Source organism: Cryptomeria japonica, chromosome 5 (assembly GCF_030272615.1).
Source record: "Cryptomeria japonica chromosome 5, Sugi_1.0, whole genome shotgun sequence".
Taxonomy (NCBI): domain Eukaryota; kingdom Viridiplantae; phylum Streptophyta; class Pinopsida; order Cupressales; family Cupressaceae; genus Cryptomeria; species Cryptomeria japonica.
Window position 1 is genome coordinate 558,369,325 of NC_081409.1, and position 17,820 is coordinate 558,387,144.

The 17,820-nt window shown below is 38.4% G+C and overlaps 1 protein-coding gene across 1 annotated transcript in view; it reads left to right on the top strand.

Annotated features, from left to right (window-relative positions):
* LOC131077714 (soluble inorganic pyrophosphatase 6, chloroplastic) overlaps positions 1-17,820 on the top strand; it is a 134,449-nt gene that overhangs the window by 41,551 nt on the left and 75,078 nt on the right. The window contains exons 3-4 of the mRNA XM_058015251.2: positions 4,189-4,289; positions 4,393-4,574. Coding sequence (XP_057871234.1) covers positions 4,189-4,289; positions 4,393-4,574 — 283 coding nt within the window. The remainder of the gene's footprint in view (positions 1-4,188; positions 4,290-4,392; positions 4,575-17,820) is intronic.

Consider the following 17,820-nt stretch of genomic DNA (forward strand, 5'->3'; position numbering starts at 1 on the left):
AAAAAATGTCGCTCTTGGAGTAGGGGCATGGTAACCACCAAAAAGCCCTAACCTGAAATTGCAACAAGAAATATTTTGGAAAACTTGATTGGTGTTCATAAGTTTCAAATGATTGTTATGAGAGAATTTGTGGAAGGTTTTAAAGACATTGAAAATCACAAATGCTAGATGTTGAAACCAGGAATTGCAAATGTGCAGAAAAAACCCTAAATGGGAATTTGTAGAGTGCAATAGAGTATACAATGGAAATATGATCAAATTGCAGTAATTTTTCATTGTATGGAATGGAAATTGGATTTTGTTTGGTGAAAAATCAAAAGAAGTGGTTGAAATTTCTGCAAAATTGCAGTTACATAAAATTCATTATGGTTGCAGGTTTTTTGACCCCAATATCGTATAATTTTGAACAAAAATTGAGGCAGAGGAGCAAAAAATGAGATCTTATGATATATTGCAAGGTTTTCCTGCAATCTGCTTCAAATCAAGTTTCTTTAATAAAGAGCAACACCCTAAGGGCCTAAACCCTTTCATGCTTCACAGACACAATATATGCAACCTGAGAAATGTCATACAAGTTATAATCAATTGCATCGGTATGAAGAAGTTCCACATCAACTTTCATATCAAGTGTTAAAAACTTAAACCTAAAAGGATTAAAACAGGTCATAAGACATTACATGGTAAAGTAGCTCTGTGAAAAATGAATATCTCAGATAAATATGGAGTTGATAATTTAAAAATAGTTTAAGAAAAATGTTAAAAGAAAAGATGGAAAAAGAGAAAAGTAAAAAAGCATATTCTCAAAAAAAGAAAGATGTAAAAATTTGAAAGAAGGCAGAAACGAGCAAAAGAAAATTATTAATTATTTGAAAAATAATAAGAAAAAGCAAGGATAGGAATAAAGAGAAGAGTTTTAGAAATAAAATTAAAATAAAACAGAGCAGAATGGAAAGTTGACTTTATACTGTATTGGGAGGAAATTGACTTAATCTTGGGACTGGGATATAATCTTTGGGGAGACATTATTATCAATTGCCCATGTGGGTTATTCTAGTTGTGGGCTCAACAATAGTATCATCGGGGGCTCAATGAGTTATTGTTGGGCTGTTGTTGTCAGGTGTGTTGGTTGGATGCACCTGTCTTGTGAGGCTGTGTGTATGTTGTCTCTTAGAGTTTGTTTGACATTTGATCTAGTTGGAGTCCTCCCATCCGTTGGTCCACTTTTATAATTTATAGTGCAATTTCTTGAGAAGAATAATGCTATGCAGTATCATACATGCATGTCTGTATGCTTTCCTCTGACGTTTTCCATGTTTCTTTATTCCTGGTAATAATTTTCTTTTTGAGAAGAGTAGGAATCTTTTAAACTCTGCTGGTACTGGTGTGGCTCAAACAGGTATCATTAATCAACAATGAGCATGTCAAAATACTGTCATCAAAGTTCCATTTTGTAGGTTCTACCTACTTTATTCAATGCTGTTAGTTCTTATTTAAACCAAAGAAACGGGACTCAGACTCGGCTCGGACTCGGCAAGACCGACTTGGACTCAGCATCAGACTCGGCTCTAGACTCGGCTAGACTCGGGAAAGTGAAAAACTCAAGAAATTTAGAGATTTTTAAAGATTTAAAACTTGTTTCAGGCACCCTTTATTGAATACACCTTAAAGATACAATAACATCATCAAACTCAGCTCATTTGATTACATACACAAGTATACATCAATCACATAAGCATAAACGCAAATTGTAGCTAAAGGAAATAACAAACATAGATATATAAATATTTTCAAATGTATACAATATTACAAAACTCATGGAATAAAAAATCCATGTCATCATATGATCATCATCAAATGTTTCATACAAATACCAAAGGTAAATACAACTACAAGCCTATGGCTCAGAGGACCCTGCACCCTCCGGCCCCGGCCCCTTGCGAAGGCGTCTAAGGTAGGTCCTGGATGATTCAACAGCCATAGCCGCTCCCCGTGACACCATGCCATGCTCACCAACATCAGGAACATTCGTGTCACTATCTGCCTTTTGAATCTCCTGTCTGTGCTCGTGCTCTCCGCTCCTCCTCTGCCATGGCTACAGTCTCAGCCTCTATATCTACCTGGTCGATCCAATCAGTGTCAGACTCAGAGGTTAAATTTTCCCTACTTCTATCGACGCAGTTTCCCCCCATATTTTTCAACGGGGGTTTGGGGGCAGCGCCCCCAAGGTGGGGTCAAGGGGCATCGCATCATATGAGTGCTCATTTTTCAAAAGAAATAAGTGCTCATCTTAATAAAGCCGTCGGGTGTTATTTTTCTATTGGCTGGCATGTTGTAACCCTAATTTTTCTCATTCTCAGGTGGAGGTTGTAGTGAACAAAGACGATACCGTTCATTTTAAAAAAACTTTTTAAAATGTTTTTTTTTGTCATTTTACTAACCCAGCCAGTAGCCGAGTTTGGGGCTCAGGACTCGCCGAGTTTGGCGAGTTTGAGCCAAACTTGCCAACTCGGCAAGTCTGGCGATTTTGCTCGCCAGACTCGGACGAGTCCGAGTCCGAGTCCTAGAGACTCGGCGAGCATGACTCGGACTTGGACTTGCCGAGTTTAGGCGATTCATGGTGATTTTCGTTTCTCTGATTTAAACACACTACCTAATCAATAGACATTCTTTCCTACTTTTATATGTCTTAGTTTGATGGTCATAAAAAATGATGTCTCTGTTGCTGCCTTGCATAGCTGATCATGCTCAAAGCTTATGAGGCTGTTTGGTATAAGCTTGTAATATGGGTGCAAGAGTACCAAAAAAAAACAACCTCCCTCTCTCATTAAGTCTAGTTGGATGTAAATTTGGCAGTGGTTACACCAAGCCCAGTGTAGTTGTCTGTATGTTGCTGGTTATGAAGGCAGTTGACTTTGTATCCATGAACTCATACCTGCACATTTCAAGTAGGGGCTGAACCAGAATTTGTGAGCCAAAGATAATATTACCCATACGAATATGAGCCAGCCTAGCACTCAGGCAGCTACAATTCACATTTTTATTGGTAAGGAAACTAAGATAACCTGGTTGAGCCGATGTGCATACGAGCTGCTTGATCACAAAAATAAATATAGATTTCAATCCATGGACAACTTTTCCTCCTTTCACCATGCTTTCCTCCTGAATTTACATTGATATTCACTCTGATCAAGTAGCTTGCAACTTTAATCTCAAGGATTATCACCAGTCACTTGGAGATGTGGGGGTAAGGGTATGGGTACATTGATGGAGATGCTCTTTGAGTTAGAGTATGTGAGTAAATGCAGAGGGTTGCCTATATTATACACAATCTTTCTCCCTGTACTGGAGTTTTAAGGTGATTTTTATTATTACAAACTTTGCTATAGTGTTCCTTGTCTACCATTTAAAATTGTGTGGGACTTCCTCTTGGACTGACAGATAGATTTTGAAACACTCTCACAGTAAGGGAGTTTTGATATGGCAGAATATATTAATGCCATGCAAAGAGCTTCAGCTAAAAATTTGAAATTTCTTATTCTCAGGATAATTTTCAGTGCTCCATTTCCTTCTTAGTTATATTCTTTGACACATCCTTCATGAATAAAGTTTATATGTTCCCATGCTTCCACCGTTTGACACTATTTACATCACAAGTTTTTATACTTTTTACAATGATGCCTTTGGACTTGAGGAAGCTTTATTAATTTTGGTGATCACACTAATTTGTTAGTGAATGAATAAGATCAACATAATTTTTTGCATGCTTTAGTTTTCAGGTGTCCTATTAATTGTTTATTCTCATTTTATTGTGAGATAGTAAGATACAAACATGGTAGAATGTCTTACTGCCATACTTTGGTTTTGATATGGTACAATGTATTACTACCGTGCGCATAGAGCTAGCAATTTGAAATTTCTTATTCTTAGGATGATTTTCTGCCCTCCATCTCCATCTTAGTTGTACTCTTTGACACATCTTCATGAATTCAAGACTATATTAAATTGCAAGTTTTTATACTTGCTACAATGATGTTTCTCTGGTCTAAAGGAAGCTTTATTATTGTTTGCCATTTTGGTGATCACTGTGATTTGTTCATGAATGAATAAGATCAACATTATTTGTTACATGCTTTATTTTATCAGGTGTCTTGTTAATTGTTTGTTTTATTGTATTGTGAGATAACACAGATATAACATAAATTGGAATTATGGATTGCTTCCACAAACATGGGAGGATCCATCTCTTGCGAACACAGAAGTTGAAGGAGCTTTCGGTGACAATGACCCAGGTTCACTTAAAGTTTCTTATAACTTACTTTTGTGGTTTAACTATAATGCTGCAAGTCAAAGTTGATGTGTACAAACCTCTTCTCTGTGAATGTTTTTGAACAGTTGATGTTGTTGAGATTGGAGAAAGGCGAGCTAGAATTGGAGAAGTACTCAAAGTGAAACCATTAGCTGCTTTAGCAATGATTGATGAAGGCGAACTAGATTGGAAAATTGTGGCTATTTCTATTGATGATCCAAGAGCTTCACTAGTTAATGATGTTGAGGACGTTGAGAAGCATTTTCCGGTTTCTTTCTTCTCCCTCCACTGTTTATCAGAATTTTTCCTTTGTGTTGAAGTAGCTCATTTGAAAATTGGTTTGTTCATCTAATACACATGAAATGAATCTCATAGATAGAAAAAGTTTAAATGAATTTGGATCGTGTGGGCAATTTCAGTACTAGATGGTGTAAGGGCTGCAAGAAGCCTGTCAATTTGTTTGCAATATTTTTCATGTTCAGTTAGTTTTGTGGTAGATACGTTATGGGAAGAAAAATAATAAGGTCTATTAGGCATGGCACATGCTGTTTCACACGGTAAACTGATAATATATATACATGGGGTGATTGAAATCTTGTATGATGATGGAAGTGTTCAAACTAGAACATGAATGAAAATGTGAAACTGCTTAATTCAGTACAAAATTCAGCAGAGGCATATGCAGTATGTTGGTCCTCGTCTCATTATTTTGAAAGTGATTTGGGACTGACAATATATTTTCAAAGTTTTGTATGTGCAACATGTCATATTGAGAATCATCTTTCTTTGCCCGCATGGAATAAATGCATGTACAAGTGAGTAGAATTCCAAAAGAAATGAGCGCTCATCTTATCTTTATAGCCCTTCAAAACAATCTCATTCAAAGTCTGAGGAGGCTGTCATTTAAAGTCTAAAGAGGCTGACCTAGTACAAAACATGAAATTCCCTTCAAAAGGAATTCAATTTTAAATGCAAAACTATAAGGAAGAAGGCCAGCTTGAGGTAGGGGGTTTGCAAAATGAAAAGACAAATAAAACCCTGATCTAGCCAACCCTTATCAAGGAGATGTAATTGTCTTTGAGTGCTTATTTATGCATGAGGAAAGGAATCATTCTCACATCCTAAGTCACCGCATTCAGCGAACTTCTATCATCAAGTTTGAAATTCGTTGAATATTCAACAATCAGAGAATATTCGTTAAAGTTTGGAACAAATTCACAGTAAAAGAAACATGTTAATTTTTATTAAAAATTATTTTCGTTAGGCACTTTTTTTCTAGGGTTTCCTCAGACGCGATGTTGTAGGCACGAGGAAAGGGCATGGGAAGAGGGTAGAGGACACAAACTTTGGATGCGAGCAGAGGGTAGAGGGCACAAATTGAGGACACAAGCAGAGGGTAGAGAGTGCAAACTACAGATGAACAAACTTCCAACAACGCCCAACAAGTTGGACACGACTGCAACCCTTGTGCGACTCTTGGGCGAACGGACTTTAGATATTTCCTTTAGGTGGGTCCCCTTTATGACAGAAGAGAAAGTTTTGTTGAAGGCAGAGAAAGCTCCGCCAATTACTAGGAGTTTAGCTGTGCCCACGAAACTCTTTTCATCCATTTTGCGAATGAGTCGATGTTTATATGGCTTTTCACGACAAGGTTTTACTAATTTCTAAAGTTTTGTTCTTAATTTAATTTATTGCTTTTTCAAATTAAATTAAATCTATTTATACTTTATGTTTTACATCACATTTTTTATATAATTTTGTTTATTATTCAATATGTTAAACTTAATATTTGAAAATATTTAAATTAAACTTATTTTTATAATATATTTATTATTTAATATATTTTTTATATTATAAAATTTATATATTAAATAATATTATAACTAATTTTTTAAACATTATTTATTATTTATTTTCTTTTATGTTTAACTTTATTAGTATATTTAAATATATAATATTTTAATATTCATTTTCAAATTTTTAATGATATTTGATTTATTTATTTTAAATAAGATAAATTTAACACCGAATTTTTTTTCCGAATTTTTTGCCCTTGTCGAACTTCATCCGAATTTTATGGTTGTCGAACTCGAATTCGAATTCGAACGTGGTGACTTAGCTCACATCAATTCATGTAAATTCAAAATGAATTTAAAGGTAGAGTGAATAAAGAGCATAAGTGAATCACGGCAGCAAAGAAGGTGCAAATTTCTGCAAGCAAATCAGGTTTCTAGTCAAGTGAAATGCAAAAGGGAAGTGCTTGAATTAGAATCAAGACAATAAGGAGTTGATGTTGAAGGTTAGAGGAAGTGATTTGTGAAGGAAAACCACCAATTCAAATACAGATTTGAGCAATTTTCTCCCCCATTTTTTGAACATTTTCCCAGTTTTGAGACATCATTTTCAGTATTTCTAAGTTATTTCCAGACCATTCAAGGTGAAATCAAGAGTCATTAAGGTTTATTTTTTTGGAAATTTTTGTGCAAAAAATGGAGACAGGGTTTGTGATGCATCTTTGTGTGAATTATTGATAACATTTTGAAAAGCCAAAAAGTTTGTTTCACAATCTCCTCTTGAAGAATGATTGTCATGAAAATTCTTTTAAGTTCTTGAATTGAATTAGGAATGTATTTCACTTAAAATTTTCCAGATTTGACTTAGGATCCATTCACAATTGTAATCCAAGGAACTTTCTCTCTTTTCAGGTATGATTGGAAGGAAGATGAAAGGATATCTCAACAATGCAAGTGAAGTCAAGGTCAAGGATTGCCATGAAGAAGGATGTTGAATGTAAGGAATGGACAAGCAAAAGATAGGACAAAGAAGGCATTTTGAGAAAACTACGAGTTTTCACTCTTGAGTAGATAGTTTCAAAAGAATTAATCAAAGTGAGAAACTCATGTGGTGAAGATACAAAGACTTCTTTATGATGATATGGAGGTGAAGTTGAAACAAAGAGCTAAGTGAAGGAAGGAGAAACTCTGTAAAACTTGCAAGTTGAGGTGGCGCTTACTCACCTCAACCAATCAAATAATCTGAGGTCAACTTTTCTAGATTCATTGAACCTAACTCATCCCAAGAAAGAGATAATGGGCGTACAATCCTAGAAGATGATTTGTTACTATCCTAGAAGACATGGAATTCTATTTGTTCTTGCTCCTCGCAAATTGTGCCATTGAGGATATCTTATTTTTCATTGGTCAGAAGTTGTAGAAAGGTGGTAGTTAGGGTGTTAGTTATAACTAACGCCACCTTAGGGTTTTATTGTTTAATCTTGGCCATTGATTTAGAATCAATCTGGGCCCTTGGTTTGTAATTGAGAAATCTATAAATGGCTTCGCCTTTTCATTTGTAAAGGGTTAGAAGTTAACAATAGCTGCAGGAATAATAGCGATAGTAGTAGTAGTAGGAGGAGATTAGAAATTGTTGCCAAGGCTATGTTGAAATCAATACATAATTTTCAAGATATGGTGGATCTTTGTCTGAAGTTTCAACATTTTGCATGGTTTCTACTTCTCAAGTTTTAGTTGAAGTTCATTGATTTTAATGGGGAAATGTGAAGATATTTGATAATTTCCTTGGTTCATACCATTTGTAGTTTGTTGATTGCAAAGTGCAGTGTATGGTTAGTCTGAACCTCATTTTGACAATAGTTTAATTGTGGATGTTCATTTGGATTGCGCCAACATTGGGTATTTGGATGGATGTTAACAATATGAAAATCTTTCACTACCTAGAAGATTGCACTCTTTCTATGTTGTTGTGAGCTATCTTTGGTTAAGTAGAAAGTAGTTCCATAAGGAATTTGTCTATCTAAAGCACTATCCATTATCATCATTGTTCATAGGTCTTAGATTAGATTCCCTAACCTTGATCATTTTATCTTTGTTTGGTAGAAATTTAAGTTAGTTTGGGAAGAAAGCATCACTTAAATTGCTATATCGAATGTTCAAGTTCAAGCTGCTTTGTAGAAGTGTAAAGCATAAGTCCTTTGTGAGAACAACAAATCACATCATTTCACTGAGTCTATCCATTGCATGTCAAGACCTGACAATAGGAACCTTGGGGTTACCTTAAGTGATCACATTGTTTAGCATTTGAGGTTTCCTTATTCAAGAGAGGATAGAACCAAAGATCCCAGACTCAGACTCGGCTCGGACTCGGCAAGGCCGACTCGACTCGTGACTCGGCTATGACTCGGCAAAATAAAAAACCCTTGAAATTTAGAGATTTTTAACGATTTAAAACTTGTTTCATGCACCCATTATTGAATAAAGCTTGAAGACACTATAACATCATCAAATAGAAGCTAATTTGATCACATACATAAACATACATCCATCACATGCGTAGAAATGTAAATTGTAGCTGAAGGAAATAGAAAACATAGATATATAGAGTTATAAATGTTGTCAAATGTATATAAAATCCATGACATCAAATGTTCCCAAACATATATATAACTAAAAACAAAAACAAGTCTATGGCTTAGGCTCTAGCTCATCCTCAGCCTCAGAGTAGTCTGTTTGCCTCCTACAAATGTGTCTAAAGTAGGTCCTGGATGACTGAGAAGCCATAGTCTCCGCTTGTGAGGTGCCTGTGCCGGATCGTGCTCTATCCTCCTCCTCTGCCATAGTGTTGACGTGTATTTTATACACCATCATACACAGAATAAAATACCAATAGGCATCTTATCCTCTCTTGAGAAAATAGTCTCTAACTGCTGAAGATTCGCATAAAGGATCAGTTAGGAAGACTCCAAGGTTCTGTTAGTAGGGTCTCTACGTGTGGACAAGCTTCCAGCGGTATGATGTGATTTGCTGTTTCCTTCAAGGGGTCTTACATATTCCGAAAGTTCAAAGATTTTACTAAGACTAAAGAAACTTTTCAAAAATAACAAAAGAGTAGGGTTTGAAAGAGGTCTAATCTAGCCTAACCCTAAGAATGACTTCGTATGGACAAGACTTGGCAAGATTCAACCAACTTCAATTTCGCCATAAGATAACAACTCTATTGAAATTGATGCGATCTTCTAAGGTAATAAAATGATATTCAATACATCAAAGGTCAAAGATACTACCACAAAGGTACATATCCAAGATACAATAATGATTGAAGATTAAGGGATTCAAGGTATTCTCCAGTTGACCACGCAAGGCGTTCCTACAATCAGCAAGAAGCTAGTGGTTTGGATTACGAATCCTACCAAAGATCAAGTCTCACACAATGTCCTTCAAATTAACACACTACTTTGATTGAGCATGATTCAAGTAGATTAAACAACCATGAAGATAACCAAGAAAGTTGCAACAAAACACCATAACTTCAATATTTTATTGATTTCCAAGTCATCATGTACAACAATTGCTTGAATTCCTCTCTTCAAAACTCAATCTTGCTACAAAATAAAATTGCTTCTAACTTCTAATCTCTTAGCTATCTCTCTTCTCTATTACAACAACTATTGACTATTAACTATTACCAAATGAAATGAAAAATGGGGGTATAAATAGCATCCTCAATTACAATGAAAGGTCCAGATTGAAAGTAGATCAACGGTCAAGATCATGACACCCAAACCCTAATTAGGGTTTGTTACAAATGGCCTCCTTTTTACTGAACAATATTAAATACATAGCCAAATATTAAATTTGGCACAAAAACCTAGGAGACATAAACCAATGACAAATAAGATGTCATGTCATCTGTAACAACCTTTCATTTAGAATCTTATTCCCTTTCCAATTCTCTTTCTTAGCATATGCAATGAATCTTGATACGATTCCTTCGATTTCTGCAATTGGAATCTCGGGAAGATTCTTCATACTCTCTTCCAAGTGGATGACCTGATCGAATGCATCTAGAAGAGCTGCGTCCCAAGTAGATTCAAGTTCCTTTGTTCTTTCAATCAGGAGCATGGTGGCAAACATTTGATCATATTGCTCATCTGTAACATTTGCGTCCTTGCAAAAGATGACCTTGATTCTATCCTCTAACTCCTGCATATCCACATCTGTCTCGACCTCGATCCTTCTACCAAGAATGGTACGAAGTACCTCAAATACTCTGTCCTGGATCGGATTGATCACCTCCTCAACTTGGCCACATCTAACACTAATGTCTTCGAAGAAAACACTCTTCATATGGAGTAAGGTTGACCACTGAAACAAACTGTGAGATTCCCCATCCAAGATCTTCTCTTGCGCTAAAACTTTTCTTGATGTGTGTCTAATAACTTTCAAGACAGGAATGATAACATCCTTGGTATGGGCGAATGCAGCTACTGTTATCATTAAATTGTGGATTATCTCAAGAACCTGGATAGCTTGATGAATAATCTTCATCATCCTTGTTACAAATTCTATGGCCACTGTATGAGATCTATCCATCCAATTACTTGTACGTTGAACCATGTTCCTGAATCTTTCTGCCTCACTGATTGATTGAAGTGGAAGTGCTTGCATTGGTGATCTAGCTGGATCCTGACGTCCCAAAGGTTCATTGATGTGACTGAAATAAGTCCTCCATGCACCGACCTCTCTCTCAAGCTTTCTGTTCTTCTCCATTTCTTCTTTAAGCTTGTCCTTCAATGCCTCAAATGAGTCGGTAGCATCGTCTAAAGTCTGCTCAGCTGTGGATGGTCCTAGCTCAAATGTCCTGTATATCATATTCCTCTGCTAGGATCTCACCTTCATATTTGTCTACTGCCGGTGTAGCTATCTGCAGTTTTCTGGATCCAGTCTCATCTCGAATCATCTTGGACATCTTGGTAGCCTTTCTCTTCTCTGTCACTTCCTGGGAATGTCCAACAAGGCTCTCTAAATCAATTGCATTGTCCTCGTCCTCAACTACAATCACCTTGGTTAATCTTTCCTTCAACCAATCTGGGATATTTGATCTTGTCTCTTGAACTTGAATCTCTTTATGTACCACTTCTTCTTCTCTGGGAGGAGATGTCATTTCATTATCTTCTTCTAACTCATAGTCCTGGAGAGATCCATTTGGTGAACCATGCTGTGGCTGTCCTTCTTCCTGCCTGTCATTCTGTACCATCGACTCCATGGATTCTTCCACTTGAATTGTTCTCTTCTCAGGTCTAGAAGAAGTACCGGATGATCGATCTCTATTAGCCTCTTGTTTCCTCTTGGAAGACTCTTTCTTTTCTGACCTTTCTTTTCTCTTCGAACCCCTTGGATGGAGATTGCCCTCACTGGCACATCGAAGGTTACCTTCTCCTGAATTTCTAGGATTGGGATTGCCATCACTCACACTAGCTCCACCTTCGGCTGGTTTCTCTTCCAAAGTGAAAGTCATAGCTATGCCTTGTTCTCTCAACTTCTGATGTTGTATGTCAACCCATCTGCGAGTACAAGACAAGACTGGTGCCATCAAAGTATCTAGATCCATGACCTCGGGCTCATTCCAATCTAACCTTATTGTTTTGCTTTCTCGATCATAGGAAGACTGGACATGTCTGCCACTGTCCTGAGCTTGGTCGGCCACTCTGTAAATCCTGCATTTCCTGATGAAATCCAAAGGCAATCTAGAATGCATTTTTCGTTTCACTTCAAAATCATCTAGGAGGTTCATCATAAAATCTTCAATTTGGTACTCATGTCTAAATTTCCTACCGACTGTCTCCTCTAAATGTCCATGTGGATCAAAGCTTTCTCTCAAAGCAAAAGATGGAAAAGAATACAAGGCTAACTCCTTCTCTGCGTCATCCATGGCTAAAGCATTAGGACATACCTCAACTGAATTACCCAAAATGATAGGTACTGGAACTCCATTCTGATGTCTGTGTCTGAATGCCTTCACATATGCTGCCAACTGTCTCGTTACTTCAAGTAACACAATTCTGTCTGTCGGATATCTCGGCAACATGTATGGTGGTAAAGGACATCCATGCACCCTAATATAAGTGAACTTGGGAAACTGAATGAACCAAGCACCGTACCTCTTTATGAATTCCTGGGCATCCTGAGATAATCTGTTGTGAATCCCACCTTGTAACGTCCTGGTGATGTTCATCGTGAAAGTATCATTAACTAACTTGTAGTTACTTCCTGGCGGATGATGCAAGTAGGCATAGGAATCACAAGCTCTGACCTCACCGGGTCCTCTTCCAATCACTCCTCTGTGAGGTAGTCCTGCATACTCAACACTCCTGATCAAGGCATAGATGACATATGAACTCATGTAGAAAGACTTAGTAGCCTTGAGTCTTCTCAACTGTACGTCCAAGCAATGGCTAATCATCCTAGCCCAATGTATCGTAACTTTCCCTTGAACGATCACCTGGATGAAGTAGAACATCCACTTCTCAAAATATGGGACCACTCGTAGCGACATGCGGCCTATGCAAAAGCTATTGAAGTAAGTAAGCACATGGGACAGGATATCACTGGACCACTACTACATATGGGACCTGTCGCAGCACCGAACCAGATGCAGGCAGTTAGTACGGCATTGGCCAACCAAACTCCAGTCATGAATCCAATTCCGCAAGCAACATATCCAAGCGTACAGCCGTCAAATCAGTTGGTCCTTCACCCCGGAGCTCCAATTTCTCAAGCTCCACCTGCTCAACCTGTGTACCTGCAAAACGCCACAAGTTCGTCAAGGACACAAGAAGAGAAAGACGAAATGAAAGAGTTGATTGAACAAGTCAAGAAGCTATCAACTGAGGTGACCCACTTGAGGAACCAGAATAATCAACTCCAAAGCATGCAAAGGATCAATCACAACCAAAATTTCCAAGGAAACAATAATCAAAGTTTTAGAAATAACTACCAAGGAAATAACAACCAAGGCTTCCAAAGGAGACCTTGGAATACGGCGCCCAACAACGGAAATGTGGTGACGCCCTTAGACAATCCACCGAATTCGCAGAATCAAGAGAATCCCTCTACAAGCAAAGTATTTTTAGCCGAAGCAGCCTTGTCCAGTTGGTGCAGACTCCACAATACGAATCAACATTCTGAGTTGCAGTGTCCTGAGTTCAAGATTGCAGCCGACATTTTCCAACAAGAGATGCGCACCACTAATGCACCTGAAAATCCTCCCACAACAGGATACGAAATTGTCCCAACCACACAGTATGGTCAAGCCATGATTGTGGAAACCTGCAGATATTCACAAGAAGAGATTAGTCAAGTACAAAATGGAAGATTTCCACCAGAGTCAGCCAATGGACCGATGGTACCACCAGGATCCCAGTTCCCGCCAGCTTCTGCAAATGGACCTGTAGAGGATTCAGAGTATTATTTTCCACCATTGAACGACAGTGTTCTGGTAGAAGGGATAAAGGAAGTATTTCACCAATCATCAGGAGGCGTGAATCAAAGAGTTTATCACAGAAATCAAAGGAATCAAGAACCTTTAACTACGTCGATCCCTCCAAACAATTTCTCTACTCCGCCGGATCCCCAAGCCAGCAACATTCCGGAGTACCCTCAGAATACTCAAGAATACAGACAAAGGAATATTGCACCTCCCGCAGATAATGAAATGAAAAGATTGGCCGCCTTGGTGTTGGATGAACTCAAGAAAGTTAAAGTGAGCCTACCACTCTACGAGTTGCTCAAAGTTTCAGAAATCAAAGATGCAGTGATCAATAGCCTAAGTGAGTCTAGTACAACTAGGTCAAATGTTCAAGCCACTATTAATGTGACCCAAGAGGAAGCCGCTGACCAAGGGCAGTCCGAACAGAATGAATGCATGGTCCAGACCATAACCTTCCCAGCTAAAAAGGAAGACATGTTAGAAGGAAAAGTATTACTCAAAAGGGGCGAAACTAAGAAGACTCAGCCCACCATCAAGGAAGGCCTCGCTACTAATCAGACTCTTCCAGAAAAGGAAGTCGCAAACAAGAAAGATGTAGTCAAGAAAGGAAAATCTACAAACAAAGCTAATCACTCAAAAGAGGACCACCCAGCAAAGGACGATCATTCAAAGATTAATGAAGTCAAACATCAGGAACCAAGTGAGGAGACCTCAGTCCCTTCTCAAGGAAAGGACGAACCGGCCCTGTTCCTGTTATCAGTTAGAATCTTTGGAAAATTACTACACAATTGCCTTTATGATTCCGGAGCTTCAAGCAACGTGATGCCCCTGGCTGTTTGTCAAAGACTAGGTATAACCCCCGCTCCTACCAAGAGAAAAGTCACTCAGCTTGACAAGACAGAAGTTCCAGTCATGGGCGAGTTAAACAACATACATATGCAGTTGGCCGCAGATCCAAGAGTCCAAAACTTCATAGATATTTCAGTAGTAGATATTCCAGATTCATATGGAATGCTCCTAAGTCGAGATTGGTCGCAAAAATTGAATGGGTATGTATCGACTGATTTCGCACACATGTGGCTACCATGGAGAGGAGTCCCGAACTAGATCAAAATTGACAATACTCCAAGGTTGAGGCTGATGATAACTGAATATGGGGAAGACAATGAGGTCCTGTTTTTAGAATTTGACTTGGGGACATACAAGCCCAAAGTGGAGGAGGTCTTGATGATACAAAGCGTACAAGATGAAGATAGTCAACAAGAAGTGATAGAATCTATAGAGATGGTCATTGAAAGTGATCAAGGATCCGACCAAGAAGATGAAGGGATGTTTGAAAATTTCAGAAGGTTCGTACAAAGAAACATCCAGCAAAGTGTACAACTTGGCACTTTGGCATCCGTCCGAGATTTGCTTCTTCTGAATTGGTGTAGAATTCACAATGCCGTCCACTCAGAATTATCTTGTGCTTTATGCCAGACCGCATTGGAGCAAGTATATAAAAGAGCCCCACAGACACTGATTATGGAAGAAATTCAAGATTCAGAGAATGAAAGCTCTACAGAGACCGAGAGTTCTATGGAAGATGAAGCCTTATCCGATACATCATCTGAAAGTCAGGAAGGCCCAGAAACAGAAAAACAAGAAAATCAAATATGGACATTAAGGTTTGACGGGTCTAAATCTAAACAAGGATCTGGAGCTGGGTATGAATTGATTAGTCCAACAGGAGAAACCTACCTCGCCGCTCACAGATTGCAGTTCCCTTGTACCAACAACGTAGCTGAATATGAATCTTTGATTCATGGACTATTATTAGCCATCCAAAAAGGAGCGAAAATATTACAAGTATATGGAGACTCAGAAATAGCAATAAGGCAAATTAGGAAGCAGTATGTTTGCCATGACAAAAGATTGACCAAGTACAGAAATCGAGTCTGGGATCTTATTGAGAGTTTTGAAGCTTTCAATATCAATTCTATTTATAGACATCAGAATCAAGTGGCAAATTCACTCGCACAAGCCGCAAGCTCATTGATACCATTAGCAATGGAAGGATTGAAGAAGTTTACGGTCGAGCTAATATCAGTTCCTTCAGTCCCAGACAACATTACCAATTTTCAAGTTTTCGAAGATGACAAGCATATTTTGGACTTCCTAACCAATACGGACGTCTTCTTAACACAAATCATAGATGAAGAAGAAGTAGGTGAAGCTGAATTCGATGCTGAAGGTGTCTTGAATTTAAAGACGAACACTATTCCAAAAGGAATGGTAGAATTAGAAAGGATTTTTGATCCTGACAAATTGAAAGAAAAGAAAAATCATAGCATGGAAGGCAATATGTGTGACACGATCAATCTAGGTGATGAGATACAAACCAAGAACGTATTCATTGGTAAGTCCTGCACAGCAATCGAAAGAGATGGAATCCTGAAAAACATGAGGGACTTCCCAGATGTCATTGCATTGAGCTATGAAGATCTCAAGACCTACGACACTGCAATTATTACTCACACAATCCCATTGAAACCAGGAAGCAAGCCATTCAGGCAGAGACAAAGACCGGTTAATCCTTTATTGGAACCTCTGATATACCAAGAAGTGAAAAAGTTGCTCACAGCCAAGATCATCTTCCCAGTAAGACACTTGACGTGGGTCGCCAACCTGGTACCTGTTAGAAAGAAAAATGGAGAGATCAGATTGTGTGTTGATTTCAGAAATCTCAATAGAGCATCAGAGAAAGACAATTATCCACTACCATCATTAGATGAAGTATTGCAGATTGTCAATGGATCGCAGATGATGTCCTTTCTAGATGGATATTCAGGGTACAATCAAGTCCTAGTCGAACCTGAAGATCGACTGAAGACCGCTTTCACCACTAAATGGGGAACGTTCGCTTATAAGAGAATGCCTTTTGGGCTTATAAATGCCGGGGCCACATTCCAGAGAGCTATGGATATCGCTTTCAGAGATTTAATTGGTAAATGCATTATTATATATATGGATGACATCACAGTTTTCTCTAGGCAAAGAGAAGATCATGTGGACGACTTAAGAAGAGTCTTCCAAAGGTGCAGGAGATACGGTGTCTCCCTCAATCCAAAGAAATGCATATTTGGAGTCATGGAAGGAAAGCTTTTAGGACATGTCATTTCAGAAAAAGGAATATCCATTGATCCTGAAAGAGTGAAGGCTATATCAAATATCAATTTGCCAGCAAGCAAGACAGAACTCAAGTCATTTTTCGGCAAGATTAATTTTGTCCGAAAATTCATTACCGGATTTACCGAGATCGTCAGACCTTTGAATGAGATGCTGAAGAAGGACGCAAAGATTGAATGGACTCCACAAGCCAAAAGGGCGTTTGAAGAAATAAAGACCGCAATCACAGAAGCACCAGTATTGATCAGTCCAGATTATCTCAAGCCCTTTTATTTATATTCTTTCGCTTCTGACTACACTTGTGCCGCTATTCTGACCCAGAGAAGTGAAGAAAGGGATGAGAATCCAATTGCATTTATGAGTACGCCATTGAAAGATGCAGAACTTAGATACCCCAATGTTGAAAAGCAAGCATATGCATTAGTAAAAGCAGTAAAGAAATTTAGACATTACCTCCTGAGAGCCAAGATTTATGCAATTGTGCCGGATGCAGCAGTCAAGACTCTTCTCATGCAGAATGAATTAGGAGAGAGAAGAGGAAAGTGGGTCGCCATTATCCAAGAATTTGATATTGAAATTCAGCCCATGAAACTTGTTCGAGGACAAGCTTTGGCGCAGACATTGGCAGTTGATGGACCAGGATTAGTCCAGCAAGTTTATGAATTAGAAGACGTCACACATGATGAATGGTACAAAGATATTGTGACATACCTGCTTAATCACAGATGTCCTGCTCGCATGACACCCACACAGAACCTTGGAGTCTTCCTAACTGATCCTTTATGCGAATCTTCAGTAGTTAGAGACTATTTTCTCAAGAGAGGATAAGATGCCTATTGGTATTTTATTTTGTGTATGATGGTGTATAAAATACACGTCAACACATAGCCACAGCCTCAGCCTCTTTGTCTGCTTGGTCAACCCACTCATGGTCCTCCTCAGTGAAGACGGGATCGGTAGACTCAGGGATCCACTCAGACTCTGGATCGATCTCCGCTAAAGTGATCGGAGAGGAGTCAGTGTCCAAAATCTGTCTGGTCCTAAGACGGAGGTTGTAATGA